This window comes from Ursus arctos, unplaced genomic scaffold (assembly GCF_023065955.2).
Source record: "Ursus arctos isolate Adak ecotype North America unplaced genomic scaffold, UrsArc2.0 scaffold_3, whole genome shotgun sequence".
Classification (NCBI taxonomy): Eukaryota; Metazoa; Chordata; class Mammalia; order Carnivora; family Ursidae; genus Ursus; species Ursus arctos.
In genome coordinates, this window is record NW_026622985.1 from 23057687 (window position 1) to 23080698 (window position 23012).

The 23012-nt window shown below is 36.3% G+C and overlaps 1 protein-coding gene across 1 annotated transcript in view; it reads right to left on the reverse strand.

Annotated features, from left to right (window-relative positions):
- Positions 1-13858, reverse strand: part of GNAT3 (G protein subunit alpha transducin 3) — a 55494-nt gene extending 41636 nt beyond the window's left edge. The window contains exon 1 of the mRNA XM_026504549.4: positions 13741-13858. Coding sequence (XP_026360334.1) covers positions 13741-13858 — 118 coding nt within the window. The remainder of the gene's footprint in view (positions 1-13740) is intronic.
- Positions 13859-23012: the final 9154 nt, after the last annotated feature.

The window sequence follows — 23012 nt, forward strand, 5'->3', positions numbered from 1 at the left end:
GATTCAACAATTCTGTACATTATTCAATGGCATATATTGAGTATATAATAAATGCTCATCAAAATAGGTGTAATCACCATCTGTCACCATACAATGTTATTACAGTAGTATTGACTATATTCCCTATATGCCCTATGCTGTACTTTTCATCTCTGTGACTTATTTATTTTGTAACTGGAAGTTTGTAATCCTCTTCATTGTTCTGTCCATCCTCCCAATCCACTGCTTCTCTGGCAACAACCATTTCTCTGTATTTAAGAGTCTGTTTGGTTTTTGTTCGTTTGTTTTGTTTTTTAGATTCCACATAGTGAAATCATATGGTATGCATCTTTCTCTGACTTGTTTCACTTAGCATGATACCTCTAGGTCCATTCATGTTGCAGGTGGCAAGATTTCACTCTTTTTTATGGTCAAGTAAGAGTCCATTGTATTTATCGCATCTTCTTGGTCCATTTACCAATTGATAGACAACTTGGATGGCTTTTATATATTGCCTATTGTAAATAATGTTGCAATAAATAGACGGGTGCATATGTCTTTTCAAATTAGTGTTTTCATTTTCTTTGGGTAAATATCCAGCAGTGAAATTACTGGATCATACAATATTTCTATTTTTAATTTTTTGAGGAAACTCCAAGCTGTCTTCCATAGTGGCTGCACCAATTTCCATTCTCACCAATAGTGCATGAAGGTTCCCTTCTTCACATCCTTGCCAACACTGGTTATTTCTTGTCTTTTTTGATACTAGCGTTTCTGACTGGTGCGAGGTGATAGGTCACCATGCTTTTGGTTTGCATTTCCCTACATCCCATGGTCTTGATTTGCATCGCTAATGATGATTAGTGATGTTGAGCATCTTTTAATGTGTCTGTTAGCCATCTGTAGGTCTTGGGAAAAACATCTATTCAGGTTCTCTGTCCATTTTTTAATTGGATGATGATGATGAATTGGTATTGAGCTATATAAGGTCTTTATATATTTTGCATATTAACCCCTTATCAGAAATAACATCTGCAAATATCTTCTCTCATTCACTAGGTTGTCTTTTTTTGTTGATGGTTTCCTTTGCTGTGCGTGCGCGTGTGTGTGTGTGTGTGTGTGTGTGTGTGTGTGTATGTTTTTTATTTTGTTGTAGTCCCAGTTGCTTAGTTTTGCTTTTGTTTCCCTTACCTGAGGAGACATTTCCATAAATAAATTGCCAAGAGCAATATCTAAGAGATCATTGCCTATGTTTTTTCCAGGAGTTTTATGGTTTCAGGTCTCCCATTTAGTCTTTAATTCATTTTGAGTTTATTTTTGTATATGGTGTAATAAGAAAGTGGTCTAGTTTCATTCTTTTGTATGTAACTCTCTACTTTCCCCAGCACCATTTATTGAAAAAGCTGTCTTTTCCCCATTGTATATTCTCACCTCCTTAGTCATAGATTAATTGATCATGTAGGTGTGCATTTATTTCTTGGCTCTCTATCCTGTTCCATTGATCTATTTGTCTATTTTGTGCCAGTACCATACTATTTTGAATACTAAAGCTCTATAGTATATGATGAAATCTGTGATTGTGATGCCTCCAGCTTTGTTCTTTCTCAAAATAGCTTTCATTATTCAGAGTCTGTGATTTCATATAAATTTTAGGATAATTTATTCTAGTTCTGTGAAAAATACTACTGGTATTCTGCTAGAAATTGTATTGAATCTGTAGATTGCTTTGGGTAGTATAGGCATTTTAATGGCATTAATTCTTTCAGTGCATGAGCATGGTATGGCTTTCCATAGGTTTGTGCTGTCTTCAGTTTCTTTCTTCAATATCATTTAGTTTTCAGAGTACAGGTCTTTCACTGCCTTGGTGAAACTTATTCCTAGCTATTTTATTCTTTTGGGGGCAGTTATAAATGGGGCTTTTTTTTTTTTTAATTTCTCTGCTACTTGATTGTTAGTGTATAGAAATGAAACTGATTATGTATATTTATTTTTTATCCTGCAAATTTACTGAATTCATTTACCAATTCTAGTAATATTTTTGGTGGAATCTTTGGGTGTTTCTACATATCGTAACATGTCATCTGCAAATAGTGAGTTTTACTTCTTCCTTACCAATTTTATTTCTTTTTCTTGTCTGATTGCTGTGCCCAGAACTTCCAGTACTGTGTTGAATAAAAGTTGTGAAGTGGATATCTTCATCTTGTTCTTGATCTTAGAGGAAAAGTTTTTAGTTATTCACCATTAGTATATTTCGTGTAGACCCACTTTGTTAAAAGTTCTTATCATGAATGGATATTATATTTTGTCAAAAGCTTTTTCAGATGATCATATGTTTTTTATCCTTTCCCTTATTAATGTGATATATCACAATGATTTTGTGAATATTGAACCACCTTTGCCTCCCTGGAATAAATTCCACTTGATTGTGGTGAATGATTGTTTTAATGTATCGTTGAATTCAATTTAAGGATTTTTTTAGGTATGGTTCATCAGAGATAGTGGCCTGTAGTGTTTTTTTGTTTGTTTGTTTCTTTTGTTTCTTTCTTTTCTTTTCTTTTCTTTTCTTTTCTTTTCTTTTCTTTTCTTTTTGTGTGTGGTGTCTTTGGTTTTGGTATTACAGTATGCTGGTCTCACAGAAGGCATTTGGAAGTTTTCCTTCCTCTTCTATTTTTTGGACTAGCTTGAGAAGAATAGGTATTCAGGCAGTGTTTGGTAGGATTTACTTTTGAAGGCATCAGGTCACAGACTTTTGTTTGTTTTTTTAATCCATTTGGTCACCCTATCTTTTGACTGGAGCATTTAGTCCATTTACATTTAAAGTAATTATTGGTTGGTATGTACTTATTGCCATTTTGTTAATTGTTTTCTGGTTGTTTTTGTAGTTCTCTGTTCCTTTCTTCTCTTGCCCTCTTCCCTTGTGATTTGATGGCTTTCTTTAAATGTTATGTTTGAATTCCTTTTTCTTTATTTTTTGTGTATCTGTTACAGGTTTTTGATTTATGATTACCTTTAGGTTCATATATAAGATCTCACATGTAGAGCAGCCTGTATTAAGCTAATAGTCATTAAGTTCAAACGCATTCTAAAAACACGAAATTTTCCCTCCCCGTTGATGTTTTATGTATATAAAGTTATACTTTATATCTTTTCTTTATCCCTTATTTTTTGTAGATATAATTGATTTTACTGCTTTTATGTTTTAACCTTCACACTGGCTTTATAAGTGAGTAATTCATTACCTTTACTCTGTATTTACTTTTACCTGTGAAATCTTTTTCTTTCATAATTTTTATCTAGTTTGATCTTTTCTTTCCACTCAAAGAATTTCCTTTAACATTACTTGTAAAGCTGATTTAGTGGCGATGAACTCCTCAACTTTGTTCATCTGGGAAGCTTTGTATCTCTCCTTCTATTCCAAATGATAACCTTGCTGGGTATAGTATTCTTGGTGGCAGGTTTTTACCTTTCTTGGAATATATCATGCCTCTCTCTTCTGGTCTCCAATGTTTCTGCTGAAAAATCTGCCAAGAGCCTTATGGGGTTGCCCTGTATATGATGGTTTTCTTTTTTTCTAGCTGCTTTTAAAATTCTCTCTTTAGCATTACTTTTTGCTATTTTAATTATTATGTGTCTTGACATGGACCTCCTTGGGTTAATCTTGTTAAGGACTTTCTGTGATTCCTGGTTCTGAATGTTTGTTTCCTCCCCCAGACATGATTACTCTTGATGATGTCACTGAGTTCCCTTAACCAATTCCCATTTTTGATTCTTTTTGCTGTTCATTACTCTCTTCCACATTGCTGATTTATTCTGCATCCTCTAATCTGCTATTGATTCCCTCTGGAGTATTTTTAAAATTTTCATTATTGAGTGCTTCATCTCTGACTGATTCTTTTTATAAAATTTTGTATCTTTGTGAAAGCTCTCACTGAGTTTATCCACTCTTCTCAAGTCCATTGAGTATCCTTAGGACAATTACTTTGAATTCTCTACCAGACATACTGTTTATCTTTGTTTCAGTTAGCTTTTTTTGCTGTGATTTTGTCTTATTCTTTCATTTGAGACATATTCCTCTGTCTCATTTTGTCTAACTCTATGTTTGCTTCTGTGCAATAAGGTGATCTGCAACATTTCCTGGTCTATGAAATAGTGGCCCTGTGTAGAAGAGGTCCTGTGGTGCCCTGTAGCACAGTGCCCCCCCTGGTCACCAGAAACAGATGATCCAGAGGTGTCTCCTGTGTGGCTGCATGTGCCCTACTGTCATCACTGAGTTGCACTTCTTTCCTGCCTAGCCAGCTGCAATGGCTTGGGTGCAGACGCACCCAGCAGCAGGGCTTGCTCCCTGTGCGGCAGCTGTGAAGCTGGGATGCAGGATTTGTGGGTGTGCTGGTGTAGGGGGTTATCTTCCCTTCTTCCCAAGACAGGAATCATTTTGGAACGGTGCCAGTCCCTGCTGGGGCTGCTTGCACAGTGTGGTTGGAGGGCCTCTCTTTAAGGGCAGGGACTCTGTTTCCTATTGCCTTCTGACTCTCCTAGAGTTCAGCCAGCTGATTTTTAAAGTAGTCGAGTTAAAACCCACTGATTGTAAAACCTCTCAGATTTAAGCCCCACTGGTTTTCAAAGCCAGACCTTATGGAAATTTGTCCTCCCAGTGTGCGTCCCCAGTTCCTGGGGTGCCCGGGGTGGAATTTAATCCGCTTGCTTTGCTGCACTTGTGGTGCAAACCTCCTGTTTGTGGTTAGTCTCACCGGGGGTTTGGTTCACAACTGCCTCTCCACCCCCTCCTGCTCTTTTCTACGGGGACTCCTCTCAACAATTAACTGTGAAAGGTCTGTTCAGCCAGGCTTCAGGTCATTCATTGTCAGCGTTAGTTGCATGTATGTAGCCATTATCTCTGAACGAGGCAAGCTGAGCGTCCTCCTACTACTCTGCCATCTTCCCTCCACTCCCCCAAAACCTATATTTTATACCCTTTACCAATTATTATTTTTTCATGTTTTCTTCCTTTCATATATAGTAATATATATGTATTTACATATATATATATAAAATATGCTTTGTTTTGCTGAACCTTTGAAAACAGCACTTTACCCATAAATACTTCTGAATGCATAAGAATAAGGTCTTTTTTTTCCTATAAAAATCGCAATACTAGTTTCATGCTTGAGAAAATTTATGACTCCAAAATGTGATCTAATATATATTCTATATTCAAGTTTATCTGATTGTTCCAAAAATGTTTTTCATACCTTTTATATTTCTTGGATCCACGATCCAGTTAAGGTTTATATATTCCCTCTGGTTATTATTCTATTTAAATTTGTTTAACTTAGAGTATTTCCATTTTCATATTGTTTTTATTTTGTTTTCATGACATTAGCAGTTTTGTAAAGTCTAAGGTAACTTTTTATATAATGTCCAGTATTCCATATTTATCTGGTTAGATTCGACAGAAATATTTTAGTGTAAATATGATGTAAATAATACTGGGTTTTTTTTGTACATCACATCAGTACACTTATGGTGTCAAATATATTTCTATGACTATTAGTATCTCTGAGTACCTATTTCTGTGATAGAATACTAATAAGCATCACAGATCCGTAAAATACCTTATCAGGCAAACCAAGCATGTTTCAGTTGTCAGAAATATTGGGGCTACATACTATCTTTTCTAATGAGATTTTATTTAAACACTCTTCCAGATTTTATACTTGTTTATGAGCCATTTTGGATTTTGAGAAGTATTTTAAAAATATGTCATCTTTCTTATCTTATTACTATGCATTTTAGGCTGAAAAAGGAAGAAACTAGAATACAGAATTATGTGGTTTTCCCCAAAGAAGCCCATTTTCATTAGAAACATAGATGATAGATAGATTTGTCTAAGTGTTCATCAATTGTGGAACAGGCATCTATGCATCTTTTTTATAATTTTCAAAAAAAAGGCCTTGGTTAATTACATGGTTATTTTATAGACATTGGATGATTGGACAAAGAAAAACAGAGGATTGCGTGTATCAAATCTCTAGTGCTCACTGGAGTTGTCCCTCTTAATTTCCAGACTCATATACTCATCTATTTAATAGATATCTCCACTTGGTTGTGCTATAAACATCACCATTTGAATGTCCTAAATCATTTCTCCTTTCATATTTTCCCCAACCTAAACTTTGTCTTGCCTTTCGCATACCGATGAATCAAATAATCACCGTATTCAACTCCACCTGTAATCATTCCTCTCACTTAAAACCCATATCAGTCAGCTACCAAGTTCTGTTGACCTTGTCTCTGGATGTCCCTCAAATCTTACTTCCAACCTTGTAATTTCTACCTTACTTTACAATCTCATCAAGTATTTGCATAGTAGTGACAGTTTCCTAGTTGGCCCACCTACCTCAACCATTCTTATAAAATCTTTGTCTCATAGTATAGCCAGGATGATTTTTGACACCCCCCCCCCCAAATCCAAATATTATCATTCTCACATTCTGAAAACCTATCAATATCTTCCAACTGAATTAAACAAGCTCTTTATGGGAAGACATACGGCTTTTTTCGAGCTCTGTTTCCACATACCAAATGTATGTGTATACTGTAGACACTATGAACAGCTTACAGAAATATTTTAGGTTCCGATTCTGTCATTCTTCCATACATACATCATGCATGCATGCATTCCGTGCTAAGCCATGGGAATTCAATGAAGAACAAAGCCTGACATGTTTGTTTCCATACACCTTAGAAGGCAGATAAAAATTTAGAACGGACACGATAAAAACAAAAGGCTTTGTTTTCTTGTAAACAAATTTGTAATCTTAGAAACTGAATTATCTTCTTAATTTCTTATTTAAGATTCTTATCTGTATAATGAAAATAATATTTATTTCATAGGGATGTTTTCATAGATTGAAAACAATAGCAAGCAGTGGAGAAATGAGATCCATTTTATCAGAGAGAGAGATAAAACTCAACTTTGCCACAAGGTTGCCCTTGGGCAGTGGGCAAAGAATGATCACAAAGGAGTTAAAGAAGGTTGAAATACAGAGTTAATATAATGGGGACCCTCATAAAATACAAAGCTTAAGGATAAATAGGCAGCAAGATAAACCTGAAAAATAATTTTGAGGTCTCCTAAGGTGCAATCAATTCACTGATAAATAACAGGAATTTTACAAATATGGATCAAGACATGGGCAAAAGGAAGGATATTAGTGTTGTTCTTCCAGAAGAGATTAAGTTCTGGTGTGAGGTCCCCAAGAGACAGGACAGATTGCAAAACACAGGATCCAAGGACAAATCTTGATTGGTGAAGCCACTTAAGAACAACGAGAAGCAGCAAGTTTCAATAAAGGGAGCAGTGAGGGGTATAAAACACCAGAGGCTACTGCGGTGTTACAGGATGAAGAAGGACAAGAGAGGCAAAGTTACTGAGGTCTGTGAATTGGGGCTTATCAGGGCTCTATGAGAGAGAATGTTTTAGTAGAGAGGAAGATACACAGGTAGATTGCAATTAACCAAAGAGAATGTGGAGGATAAGAAAACAAGTGGTGAGCAAACACCGTGAGAAGTATTTGAGGGGCGCCTGGGTGGCACAGCGGTTGAGCGTCTGCCTTCGGCTCAGGGCGTGATCCGGCGTTATGGGATCGAGCCCCACATCAGGCTCTTCTGCTATGAGCCTGCTTCTTCCTCTCCCACTCCCCCTGCTTGTGTTCCCTCTCTCGCTGGCTGTCTCTATCTCTGTTGAATAAATAATAAAATCTTAAAAAAAAAAAAAAGTATTTGAATACAAAAACGTAAAAAAAAAAAAAGATACCTATGTAAGGTCAATTCAAGGAGATTATGAAGTCAACGAATGGTTTTTAGGCTAATGGAGAGAAATATCTCTATGTTCCAAGAGGAAGGAGCCAGTAGAGAAAAAATCTGAAAATTCACTTAATAAACTTCTATTGGTTTAAAAAAAAAAAAAAGGAAAAAAATAATTCATTAAGCAAAATGCTTAAGATATGGAAGAGGATAAAATTTATAACACAGCAGCGGAAATTAGCTTTAAACTGAAAATGGAATATTTCAGTGAGATTTGGAGATGGTGATTGATCCCTATCTGGTACATGGTGCTCATCTTGGGCGAGGCAGAGGGGAGGAGTTCTAGATGAAAGTGATATTGGGAATACAGAAACAGCTGCCCTTTGGATGATTCTAGTAGAAAACTAGGACTCAGTAAAATAATTATTGGCCCAGCTAAAGTTAAAAGGAGAAATTTGTCAGCCAGGAAACAGAAAATGATACCATTTCATTCTACAACACCTGGAAATGAAGGAAATTGGAGTATGCCTGGGGGTCAGGGTTAGATCATCCCTAAGGGCTGAAAAGATGTTGAATAGCATCATTTTGGTGGATATTGTTTGGCTCTAGTGTATTAGAACAATGGTGAGTGGAGAATTTTGAGGAATTAGCTTGGGTTGAGGTTATGAATCTCAAGGCAGCAGATTAAAGGGACAGGGTATTTCGGAATTGTCAGAGGAATACAGTGAAAATAGCTGATTGCAATTGGAGGGGTCAGGAAGGTATATGAAATCGAAGAATTAACTCAGCAAGTTTCGAAAAGAACGAGAGAGTATAAAATGCTGGTCAGAGACTGAAACTTTCAGGTATCTTAAAAAAGGAACAATTCTAAGTCGCACATTCATTCTATTTGGATATAAAATACTGAGGCAGGAGTGAGGGCTGTGACACCTGCTTTAAAGCATCAGGATGGGCGTTTTTCCACATCTTGGTGGGTCTCCTCCTCAGTTTCACATGAATCAATCCTTCTGTAGGTTCAAATCTACACTGGCGTATTTACACATCAGTACTTGGAGAAAACTTAGATAAGCAGGTGGATTCTGAGTTTGAGTCTAAAATCTTATCTGGAGGTATATTTTATGTGAAATCTATCAGATCATTATGCTCTCAACTGTTCACTACCCTCCTACCTCTCTAATGGTTTGGAGGGTTTGGAGGGGTGAGTAACTTCGTTGGCTGCTCATGGTGTTTATATAAAGGTAGACAGTATCGCTTGCTCTTGAATCAATAGTTCTGAGTTTCCATGAAAAAACGTGAATACAAAAAAGTTCTGTGATACTACTAGAGAGATTCTGTTAAATTAGAGTTAACAAGAGTCTTTTCCAGAGTATTTAATCTCATTAGCAAATACTGTCATTTTGCTAAATATGGAATGTCTTAAAAGACAGTTTGCATCTTTTCTGTGAGAGGCTTGAGTCTGTGTATGAGGTGTGCTGCTTATTTAAGATAGATTAACTTAACCAACCAAATATATGCAAAACATTTGTCTAAGTGCTTTTTGCCTGTTGGAAAAGGGGACATTATACAGAGCTATTTGATACTGACATCTGCCATTCTTGGTAAATAAATACAACATTATAAATATTTGGCTTTGCTTTGGAACTTTCAAATTGTTATGGTGCAAATAGTTCCTTGTATTTTGGAGAAAATTTGAAATTCGCCAAGTAGACTTCTTCCACCTGTTTTCTCTTTACTGAAAAGCAATTTTAAACTTTTGCATTAAATACATTTGTGTATTCATAAGATTGGATATCTTTAGTAACATAAAATTATTTTATAATATTTTAAAAGTACGTTATTAGAGCAAGGGAGGGATGGCTTTAATTTGAATACATAAAACAAAAAATTGAAAACATTATTTAGGAATATGTCCTACATGTTGTTCACTTATCACTAGTGATCAGAAAGAAATTCATTGGTTAATCCTAAAATAATTATTCTAGGGGATCTCTTTGTTTGATCACATCCATGGTCAGGCATTAACTCTTGGTGTAATGCAAATTCAGAATAGAATTTCTTACACTTGAACTTATAATCTAGCCAGTGACTCAGGAACACCTCCAGTCTCCCACATACTTTCCCACTCATTTAGAGATACTTTTAAAAAATAAAAATAAAGACCTACTTAAGAAAAAAAAAAGAATAAAAATAAGAACTTCGATTTGACCTGAGTTTCTGTCCTCTTTTCTCTTAGGTATGCATAACAGGAAAACCAAAGGAAGAAAAATTGTATACATTTAATGACATTCAATTTATTTCAGTTTTTGCAAAAAGAAGTCACATTTGTCTGGATTTTTACAGTTTATAAAATACTTTGACACGTACCATTTCTCTGAGGTTATGTGGCTAGCCCGAGGTAACTCAGAGATGTGAAAAAAGCATAACATAATGAAAGCATTAAATCAATTTTTTAAAAATCTCAGATGACTTAAAAACACATTGTACTCTACTTGTTTTGAATTATATTCTCTCCACTCTGCCAGGTTGATAAACCTATTTAGTCAATTCTTTGCAGATTTTAACAATTATTTTGTAATAAGCTTTTATTATTTTTATTTTTATTTTTTAAAGATTATTTATTTATTTATTTGACAGAGAGAGACAGCCAGTGAGAGAGGGAACACAAGCAGGGAGAGTGGGAGAGGAAGAAGCAGGCTCCCAGCAGAGGAGCCCGATGTGGGGCTCGATCCCGGAACACCGGGATCACGCCCTGAGCCGAAGGCAGACTGCTTAATGACTGCGCTACCCAGGCGTCCCTGTAATAAGCTTTTAGTGTCAGAATTATTATAATTCCCCCACTGTCATACTGGAAAAATGATACACTTTCCAAAATATCCATTTGTTGAATAAGTGGGACCATTTGAAAAATTTGAAAATGTTGATTACCTAAGAAAATATAAGCATATTTAAAGTAGATGTTTTGTATCTTCGGATGTTCAAGTTCACATTTCTAAGAGTCGGATAATTGCAATAATATTTGAAAACAAGAAAGCTCAAATGGCACCATTAAAAAGTTATGTGACATTTATAGTATAGCACACAGAAAAATAAAGAATAGGGGGTTTAGATCTAAAGGAAAATTAATGAAGACCAGTCCTGGGTAGTGCTGGAAATCACTGGCTAAAAGCCAATTATAATATCATAACTGAAAATTGTAGAATGAATGTGACAGTGTTTCAAATATGGAGAAAACAAGCTAATTTTTCCTTATACTTGCCATTAAGCGCTGAGTCTACAAAAGTACAAAAGAAATTAGTGTAAAATAGAAAGAAGCAGAGACATAGAAAGAATGGAAACGATCCACACTGATTCTGCAATTAAATGACAGGCATTTCTTCTGAAGAGAAATAAAGTTTAATCAAACATTTATAAATCAAGTCTTTAAAAAATAACTAACTTAGGAATTCTCCAAAAGAGAACATGTTATTCATTAGAATTTGTTCTTCTTATTAAAATGTACTCGTTCTGCGGCATCTTTACAGGGTTTTTTTTTTTTTTTTTTTTTTTTTTTTAAAGCACATGACATTGTTCTGATAGCAATTTTCAAATGTGCCAGGAATGTCTGAGTCATCGCCAGTGTTTCCCAGAAGCCTGCTTTTTGCTAACGAAAAAGATGTGGTCTCTCTTCTGTAATTTTACTACGTGTCTGAAAGGCATAATAAAGAGGGAACCTGTCTGCAAGGTGACCCTTATTTGAAAAACAGCAATTAGCTAGCTCTTTAACTTCAGCGAAGTCTTGTGTCCCATAAGAATACCAAATGGGACATCTACTATACAGCACATGTTAAATTTGGTAACCTATGTTATGAGTTTAAGCACCTAGAATTTATTAGATAAGAGGATCCGCATAAAGCATGAGTTCTCTCAATAATATTTTTCCATTTGGATCTTTTCAAAAAATTGAGTTAGAATGAAGATCTGATCACTAGCCAAGGCCTAACTGGTCAGTCCCACATGACATACACGCATTGATAAACATAAAAACTGTTGTTTAGACTGCTCTCGTGAATAGGAATCGTTGTTTCAATGATGGGAGAGGTTAAATAGATTTCATTCGTGAGGGGATTTGAGGGTAGGAGAATGGGAAAGTTTAGGTTAGTTCCACTGAACGCGTGATGTCTTCATGAGGCCACATTGCATATAAAAAATTACCGTTTGGAGAATGAGTTCAAGTAAAAAATGAGGATTGAAACAGAGTTTTTACAAGACTTTGTTGTTTCAAACTTGACAATTGAACAATCATACGTAGAACTCAGAGTCCAGACGGGAAAGCTTAGACAAATATTTGGAATACACTGGAAGAGGAAGACTTGAGAATTTGATTTACTTTTATAAATAAGTTCAGTGCATATAATGTCAGAACCAGATAAATCCAAGCATATTGTATGGTAACTTTGGAACTGAATTTGTGAAACCGTGACTGTCCAGGAAAAGTAAAAGATAAAATAGTGCTACTGATGATTCTTTTTATATTTCTGGTACTTTAAGTTACCCTCTCTTCTTGATCTAACCCAACCACTCTAATCTAAAAGTAACTGGTGTATTGAGAATAGGTCTAGTCTTTTGAAATGTTATTCAAACATAGGGATTTTAAAATCTATTTTCTCATTACTCTTACACCACTGTTTTCTTAGTACAAGAGGGACACTGAATGCATTTGTAGGAGTGCTTGGCTTTCCTCTCAGCTTTTATTTGCTTTTTCTATGTCCACATTACTTTTACTCTTGATCAAAGCCTCACAGAATGCTCTGAAGTATGAGGGAAAATATATTCAGTGCTTTCATAAGAGCTGGCCCCAATGTCTTTCTGAGTTACGCACCCCTAGCTGGTTACTTGCTAGTGCTGTGGGCAGGTGAGAGCCACAGAACTTGGGTATAAAAGGGAGAGAGCATTTTCTTCTATCTGAGGAGCAGGTGCTGGGAGTCCCACAGTTGGTTTCTGAGACACTCCTGCCACGGGGAGTGAACTAGACACAGGAAAGGGGGCTCTTAAAAAATTGAGGGTATTTCATGTGAACAATACACAATTGTGAAATAAAGTGAAGTCCTTTTGTGTGTAACTAAGCAGGAGGAACCCACAACCGATAAAGTTCTTGTTCTGATCTCTTTATATAGGTCTTGATTTTTATTTCAGAAATATATTTATCTTGCTGTGACCACTACATGTTCGATTTTTTTAATGTTTAGAAAAATGTGCAGCATATAGATTTTCCTTCAATTCCTTAAACATTTGTTGAATTTAGAGTTGTGGTAAAACATTGTGCTGAGTTTTGAAAGGATAAGAAGATAGAAGGTACATAATTCCTGACCTGAATCAATATATAAATATCCTAAAAGACCTTAAATGGAATATTTTACAAGTGTACAAACAGTTTCACAGGCAGTACTCATAAAGCTGGTACAATGTTATTAATATAAAGTAACTTATCATTCATTACTCTCTAAATAACTTGAGACTAATTGGTTTTCACAGCACAAGTAATTAAATAACATATTAAATTTGGTATCAAACAACTCAACATATTTCCGTTCAAACAAAATAACGTAACACTTTATAGCTTGTAATTAAAGGATTATTTTTGGTATTAAATAACTGATATTCAGAAAATGATTAGGGTGGGATAAAATAATAAATGGATATGAGTTTTCTTTTAATAATAGTAAATTGTATTATTGTCAAATAGGAATCATCTCATAAATATTTGTCTCTCTGCTTAAGCAAAAAAAAAAAAAGTTAAATACTAAACAAGAAAAGTAAACATTTATAGAGGACACATAAACTCTTAAGTTTCCAAGCACATATTCATAATAAATCCCCCGTAAGATAATATACCTGAAATTAAAATTTGGGAAAAGGAAATATATCATAATTGGAAAAAAATGGGGGTTTTGAAAGCAAAAGGGGAAAAAATATTACCTAATAACAGCAACTTTACAGTTCTTGCATCTCGCTCGGCGTCTTCCTGAAGCTTTTTCTCCAGTTCTTTTGATCTTTTGGCCGACTCCTTGCTCTCTGAACTAATTCTGCTCCCCATCTTGTGGTGTTAGGTACTTAGTTTATTTGCCCAAACCTTTTCAGACGTCGAGCACAGCTCTGGCGTGGCCGTGGGGCGCAGAAGCAGTGCTCTGCTGAGCTTCCTCACAGCCCATCCCTCACTCTCTGAGATTCTGCTTTGACTAAGGGGATGCTTTCTGAGCTGTCACCTGATCAAAGGGTAAAACCACACAACCCCATGGTTGTATGGCTGGAAGCAAAAGAGGCAGTTAGTTATGCTTTCAAATTAAATGACCACTTATGGCACATCTTCAGAAACTTGCCCATCTTTCTTGAAGAATAGTGTATAATGATGTAGAATGTAGTCCAAATCTGTACACTAAAGATAATCTGCGAGAACAGTTCAATTGGAACATACTGTTAATTACTGCGATTTAAACTTATTACTAATCAACGAGCTTGTATCTCAGATATTTGAGTCTTCAAATTCTTCATGATCATTCCAGTATCACTATCAGAATATTTATATTGAACCATCCAAATTGATAGTCCTGTATATTCAGATTATCACTCAAAATTATTGGGAATCTCTTAGTATTAACTAAAAAACATGTTTTGTTTTGCTTTTTAAAACGGAAACATATAAATGTAGTTCTTATATTTATACATATTGTTGTATTGCCACAAGCCTAGAATTCAACACAAACTGCTTTTAAATTATTGATTCTAGTCTCATAGGAGACTAAAAATTGAGCTTTTACTGCTTGTGAGAAAGCCAGTCCATCAACATTACTTGAGGGCCCACTTGGTGTAGACACTGAACTGTGTTCAATTTAGGCAGTGCATTAACTCTTTGGGGCCATTACGCAACAGCTGCTGTGCTGGAAGGACTTTTATTGATTTGGTACCAAGGAAATAAAAAACAGTGTTCTTGGAAATGGTAGGTAATTTGGTTCTTCCTGAAAAGTAAGAACAGTAAATATGTTTAAATATGTTCCCTGCCTTTCAACTATCCCAATAGATATCATGAACTTGAAGACCTGCAAGGTTGGGGACAAAGATTAGGTTGTACAAATATTTGTTTATAGGAGGCATAGAAAAGCACTTGTTAGGTAGTTGAGATATAGTTATACATTATATATAATAATTACATAATTAAGATATATATCTCAATGGAGATAATATATAATTATATAACTGAGATATATAATATATAATATATATAATTTTATAAACAGGGTTGGCTACCTGTCGTAGCAGGCAACTCTTTGAATGAGTATTTTGAGATTTGTGAATGTGCCCTAGTTAGGAAATGATAGAATACAGTCAGTCCATCCACATGTCAGTGCTGTTCTTCTTTTGAGATCTTAGCAAAGTTTGAACAGGTGGGGTTTTGCATATTCATAAAACAAGGAAATTTTAGGCTTCCAAATTAAATACATATTCCTGATTTGTTTACCTTTTCACACACAATATCAGGCTGCAAATAGATAAGCATAGTCAAAACTCCTGGATTTCACCTCTCCAAAACCATGTTATGATAGCGTAAAGATGTGGAAAGGTAGGTATGCAAGGCTTCGTGCAAATCGTGTGGTATTGTTTTTACAATGCAAAAGGCCTGCCCCAGAGGAACAAGATTTGCACTGCTTCGTTTATTTGTACCCATCCCTGAACACAGAGTTCGCTCTGACAGCAATGCAAAATAGCAAACATTAAAATAAATCTGTTTTCGTGTATTGTTTTTATATCAAAATCAAATATACCTAGGACCTTGAATATACAAGATTCGTGTATGTTTCAGAACAGTCATAAACTAAGATACTTCATATAATTTGCATTCAAGTAAATATACCCCGTAGTTTTTTTGGTGGGGACATACCTGGGCTTTGAAAAGGTAGGCATTTTACTCAGCCTTCCTAAGTAGGTTATTAACTTAAAATGACCCACTCCTTCAGGGCTGTATACAATTTTCTGCACTGTATAAAATAATAAACTTCTACGTTTCTGTGTGACCCAGAAGTTTTAGTCATCAACTTGGAGATTATGTGATTTTTTTTTCATCAGTAATTAAAATAAGAGTGATATAAAATTCAAGATGTTTCTACATAGAGGAGAGGCAGGCTGGGGAGAACCAGGGAAAAGAGAAAGGCTCCTTTTGCAGCTCTCTCTCCTGAGTACCCGGACTACAGCCTCACTAATGAGCTGGGGTTGTTAATACAGCTATTAGTCCTGTGGCTTCAATTAGGATTATAGTTTTCTGGACCTAAGAAAATGATGAAAATAAAATAATAAACTCCACTAGAGTGGGGACAGTATCTTCCTAGCTTGGATGTGTACTATGGTATTTGGCAGTGTTAGCCATAGGAAATGTTCAAAAATTATTTCTTGCTAATAAATTGAGGCCTGGAGTGCTTTTTATTTCTTATGCTCTGCTGAGGTGACAGTATAGTTAGGGTTCCTTTCCAAGTTTCATTTTCATAGTGCGTCTATCTCTACAACCTAGAAATTTTAGAGTGTCTCCAAAAACCAGTGAAAAAGCCCAATTTTGGTCTAAAATAATGTCAGTATATACAATTACAACTGTTAGCCCAACATTTACCTTTTTTTCCCGTCAGCCTTAAAAATAACATTAGCATACGTCCTTTCTATGAGTAAACCTCATTTCATTATGAGAGAAAATTGATAAAAATTGACAATGGGAAAATGCAACTAAATTAGATGCTTTTTATTCAGGGGGACAATGTGGCCATAAATTTTGTTCTTGAAAGCAAATATAAAGCTATGAAGACACTGTAATACTGGAGTTCTCTGTATTAGCCAGCTGCAGGGATAGGTTGCTCTATATACGTACACACACACCCTGAAAGCAAGAGACGTTGTATTGGAATGCCGTGGTCTTTTAGAATAATCATTGAGAATGACTTCTAAGAATCTTGTTGCTTTTTAATTGTTTCTTGTTTCACAGCATCAGCCTGACCAAGAATATCTTTTTTTGGCACCAGGCTGTGCAAAAGGAAATTGACTTGAGGTAAAGTACAGAGAGAGTCTTCAGCTCTAAAAGTCACTGAAATACCACAAGCTTTGTATGGTGTGAATAATTTTTCCTCTTGGTATTTTTGGTCAGTGTTTCAGTGTAATCTTCAGAAGGGGACATTAGCCTTTAAAAATGTTTGAGTAATCACTATTTTACATCTATAATTCAACATCTAGCTTGAGATGACATGCAATTGTTCCCTACCTGCTTTTCAGAATGAGATTTCAAACCATGTTTTTGTAGATGTCTCTTTTGCCAGTATAACCTGGGCTTCAAGCTGGATTTCCTCCAAGGATGTGGTATGTGGCTGACTTTAATAAGTGGCTTCAGTGGCTCAGCTCCTTCTGGAAATTATAAATATGGGCTACCATCTGTATTATTCTTTATTTTGTTTCCACATATTATAGGAGGTGTTGACTTCAGACACTGGGTCCCTGGGTGATTTGAGTCCTGTTCGCCTTAGCAATGACCTTTATCCTTACATATTCCCATGAGATTTCAGGCAAACCATCTCTCCTTTGCTAATGGTACTCAAATGTGCACTTCTGGGAGCTCTGTGCATGGTATTTCCCCCAGAGAGTTCACATCTTTGGGGACTTCCTGAGAGCAGTCTTTTGATCTTGAGGGAATAAGGCAAAACTTGCTGTTTCAAGTTAGTACATTCATGCGGTGCAGTAAATTTACAATACCAGCATTAAGCAGCACTTAGGTCTTAAGAGGTAACACAAATATGTATTTTTATTCATTGGAGCAGATTTCCACATTTACTTATTCTACATGTTCTTCTTTTTAGATTAGAATATGCTTATATATAATGATTATTTGAAATTAAAACAATGCTATAAGCTTAATCGACAAAGGAGAGAATCATAATTATCTCCCAAGGGGCCACTTCCTGTTCCAAATTCTGATCTTATTTAAGATTTTTTTTTCTTTTTACTATGTCTCTTTAACACACTATTTCTACACTTACTCCCTTAAATTACTCCTCAGTCACTTCAGTTCTGATTATTGCAGCCACCTCTTACTTCAGTTTGCGGATTCTAGTCTCTGCTCTATTCCACTCTGACCTGTCTGATTGCGCCACGTTAAATTCCCTCAAACCCAAGTTTCATGATTATACTTTTCTTGTTGAAAAACCAGAGAACCCCTTCACTGTTACTGCTTCCTGTCGCCATATACTCAGTAATCTAGTTAGCGCTCTCCAACTATCCCAGTACGTCTCTCGTTACTTCTCATAACACATTCTCCGTTACAGCTGGGCTTTGATCCTTTTCCTAACTAGATGTCCCAACTCAGCTTTCACACATGCTTTCTTGCCTCGGTAGGAATATCTTGTCTTTCTATAGCTGACTTCTTCCAAAGTACCCATTCTTTAAGAACCTAGTACGTATATGCTCCATTATGCCCCACAACTGCTACCACCCACTGGTGATCCTTTACTTCCCAAATTTAGAAATTTGTTACTGGTTAGTTTGTTCTTCCTTATGAATGAGGCAGAATACTTTCCAGTGACCACGCCCTCTGTTTCTCTTTTTACAAGCTCCAAACTAAGAGTACATAGAATCTTCCTTATTAAAATAATTGGTGAATAGTAAATAATTGATGGAAATATGGTATTTGACCCCTCTTCGCTCTGTCTTAGGAATAATTCTCCTTCCCATGTGATTGCAGGTGTGAAATATTACTTCTAGAACTGCAGGAATTTATTGAACAATTGATACATTCAGCAACTGTTAGGTACCCGGCATGGGAGATTCAGCAGTAAACAAATTAGATACCACCTCTTACAGAGTTTAAATTCCAGGGTGTGAGTATATACTGGGGTTCACACAGACAATAAACATAAATATTTAAAGTGTGCAGAATTATAGATGGTGGGAAGTGTTAAATAAAACAGAATGAAATAAGGAGTGTGAGAGTTGTGGTGAGGATGAGAGATTAAAATTTTATGTAACTTGTCCAGGGAAGACCTAACTGAAAAAGTAATTATTTTGGATCAAGTTGTTTAAAATCTGACTTTAATATGAAAAATACATGCAGAAAGTTTACCAGAAAGTGTTTTTTGGGACAATCCGTGTAAGTGAGTAAAGGAAGCAATATTGGCAGAAGGAGAAACTAGATTGCAGTGCAGTTGCAACAGAAAACTCAGCCATTCCTATGGCGAGATCAAAAGCTGAGATAGTCCTTCAGATTTATATTGAAATGAAGAGCAAAGACTGGACCAGTACACCTCTTTTAAGGACCGTAACAGCCAGGGATTGGATGGGGCAGTATCACAGGCATACGTTTGATATTCACTGTGTTAACTCTTACTGTATAAACCAAAAAAGGGATACGAGGATTTTGCCAACTGCCATGTACATTTATTCCAATTATGCATTTAGGGACTCGAGAAATGAGTAGTAGCTGAAGCTGTGAATCCAGTGGTTCCACTGTAACCTCGATATGGTCCCAGATACCATTTATTACCTGCTTCCCATATGTCTCCATTCTAACATGAGGGCCATGATGCTATTGCTGGTCCCCAACTATCACAGACCCCATAAGATATCTTACATGAATCTTCACCCTAAACATATATCATGGTGTTGAAGTTTTGTCATTCATGAAGATCTTTCAGTGATCGGGTGTTGGCTTTGAGAAATAGCTCAGGTATAGAAATAGAACAAGAGTTCATAACATTTTTTTAGAGTGACCAGTCTTATCCTCCTAATGATTAGCCTCACTCTTTTTGGTTGTTTAATTTGAGCAATAGTCATATTCCCTACTCATTCATTTGGGCTTTAAGAACATTTTGTCCTATTAACTTATTTTTTGTAGATCTCTGCATATAAGGGTCTCTTAGCTGCCACTCTGATTTTGACTCTCATTACAATATTACACTAGTTTTGTTCTCATAATTAAGTGCTGAAAACTGGTCTGTCTTACTTTGGGATCTTATTATTCTTATTGCTTTGAAGAAGCTGGGTCTGTAATTGAATTTTTTATTAACCCCTGCTTATAAAGAGCTATCTCAAGAATGCTGAAACTTTCTTCACTAGTGTATTTATTATTATTTTAATACATAGAAAACGATTTGGTCATTTCCTAAATTCTGATGGTTTTACAATCTAGAATGCCAACTTCTTTAAGCCTCTTGTTGCCATTCTCTGCCATTTTCCATAGGAAAACACTATATCCAGTCTTCTAAAAGCCATCCTATAAAATATGTTAATATCATCTCCCAGGGTGTTGGCATCCTGTATCATAGGAACAAGCTTCTGTATGGTACCTCTCCTTTATCTAAGTTTATGTCCCAGCTTCCTTTGATCTAGCATCCTTAGAATCCAGTTGTATACATATATGTATAAGTACATGTATATGTATATGCATTCCAGCTCCTGTACATGTTGGTTAATTTCTGTAGCTCTTTTGGTATGTGGTCTCTTTCTTCTGATGGAAGGTCCAGAGCTTCCCTGGCCAGGTTATGTCAAAAGTAGATTATAGTTATTTACCTGATCTCTAGGAGCAGTGGATATAGATCTTCACTAGGTTAAATGTTATAAGACAAAGGCCTCTGCATTGTCTTCATGCAAGGGGAAGCACTTGCCTTTAAAAAGGAAGAGTATCCTACTTTTGCTAGTCCACATGGTCCAAATCTAAGGGTTCAAGATTTTTTGATGCATCAGACTAGACACTCCTTTCCAATGAGGACTTTGATTTTGGTGTGGTAGTCTTGCCAAGGTTGAAAATTCAATCATCTTTGGGACTCTCCTACCCTTATAATTAAGTCCCACGCCTGATCATCACTTTTTCCACTCTCATATCTACTAAGAGATTCGAGTCTCTTTCTATGCAGTACGAGAGATCTGTTGGCTTTTGTACTTTGCATTTGGTTGTTGATTAATCACTTTTGGCATTTCATTGTCTTTCTCCAGTGAACCAGTAGTCCACCACTACAGTCCTTATAATTTCTATTTCCCTTAACTCAAACACTAAGATTTTGCTCACCTATATATTGACTTTCCCTGGTATGCCATCTCAGGTGAAAAGCTTACAAAACTAAACTGCTACTGAAGCCAGGGGCTATCACTGATATACCTACCACCAGTAAATGGAGTCCAGTTGTTCAGCTGGCTAGAGGTTGAGGTAAGGGGTGGGTAATCTTTTTCCAATATCCCATTTTAGAGTGTGCTTCTTAGCAACACTCCTCATACCAACTCTCTCAGATTGTTTCCTGGAGACAGAATCTGAGACAGATTTACATGACAGGGTGGAGTGGGGAATACCCTTGGCAGGTATGCCTCTATGGAATTAGACTCAAAGCTTGGCAGGAGCAAAGGCTGAACTACAATGCATTTACAAGGGGTCTTTAACTAGAATGAGTCTTCAAAGTCATAACTGAGAAGGGAGATGAAGCCTATGCTCCAAGTCGTCCGATCATTGGGTGGGAGATTCCCTCAGGTAGGAGTTAAAGCCTTGGGAAAGACAGCTTCTTTTGGTCAAGCCCAGTTCCTGAAGAGGGACTCAGCCGCCAACACTCCTATCAGCTGAAAGAACGAGTGTCTCAGTCATGAAAGGAGTTCGGAGAGGTGAAGCAGAATGTTCACTAACATTTAGGCAAGGACATCAAAGAGCTGAGGAATAAAAACAAAGTCATCTGGAGAAAGACAGATCTGAGCAAAGGGAATGGTAATGCAAAAGCCAGGAAGCAGACACTTGCCTAGTGTGGTTGAAGAATTGTAAGAGAACCGGAGTGGCTGGAGTAGAAGGAATATAGGGATGGCAGTAGAAGAGTAAAGCAGAGTTATCGGTGTGGGGATGGTCGGTTCAGATTGTTGAGAGACTCCTAGGTTAGCTCACAACTTTGACTTTTTCTCTGAAATATTGGAAAACATTGCAGAGTTAGCAGAATTCTGGATAGCATGTTGAAAATTCATCAGGAAAATTTCACAATAATGAAAGTGAAAGGCAACATGATTTAAGCTAGATTATCACCATGGTAGCAAATGGTCGGATTTTGGATACAGGTTACAGGTAGAACTGACATGGTATGAGAGATGCAGCCTTTGAGAGAAAGAGAGAAGCCTGAGTAATTGTAAGAGTGTAGTTGATATGTATTGAGATGGGAAATACTATGAAACAAATTTGTAGGAGAAAGATCAGGAGCTCAATTTTGAATACCATATATTTGGAGTAATTATTAGACAACCACATTAAGTGTTTAAGCAGGCCATTCATTCATGAGTCTATGGGTGTAGGACTGGTTTGAATAAAACTCTAGCTAGGGTGTAATTCTGGATAGAATATAATTTGGGAGTCATCAGCAGATGATGGTATTCAAAGCATTCAAAAGTAGATGATCTGATCAAGGGAATATGTAAAGATAGAAAAGTTCAGAGGTTGTGTTCAAGACTTTAAAGAAGTCTGAGAAGTTGTTGCTGATGTGAAAAGAGAAGATTCAGGAAAACATACTGTCCTCCTAGAAGCCAAGGAAAGGTAGAGTTCTAAAGTGAAGGCAGTGATTCACTCTGTCAAATGCTACTGGTAAGTAAAATATATTGAGAATTAATCATTGATTCCAATCAGGTCTACCGCTAACATTTTCAAGGAAGACTATCATTCAAAGCACATATATTACACATCTCAATATTTATTATAAATCAAGCTAACAACTAAAAAAAAGCATTCTTTCCTCTTAAAAAAAATAGCTTCATAGTGCTATGAAAAGACGTTCAAATTTAGCACACGGAGTGCTTTTCAATACCAAAATATGAAAGAATGAGGATCCTGCCCCTCTTCTCTTCCCACCATCAACTCTATGCTCTGCCATTACAGAATTCTTGCACAGGCAAGCTCTGGCCAAGCTCTGTTAACACCATACAAACAGGTGCTTATTGGCAGTCTCTCTGGACTAGGGATAAGTAAGTATACAGTTGTTGTGATCAACTCTTGAGGGGTCAGACTCAAGAAAAAGCCCATGCAGATCCTGAAGTGGATTTAAGTGACTTTGGCAGGAAATTATGGGATTCTGGTTTCCTGAAGTGTGGTCTAGAGGAAGAGCATATGGTGGTCATGCCCCCTCGGCCTCATGAACTCCTTGCTTTATGAGGGAAGAGCTCAGCCAGTGAAGGGCCAGAGCAGGGATTTCTAAGTTGTGGGGCTTCGAAAGGGGTCT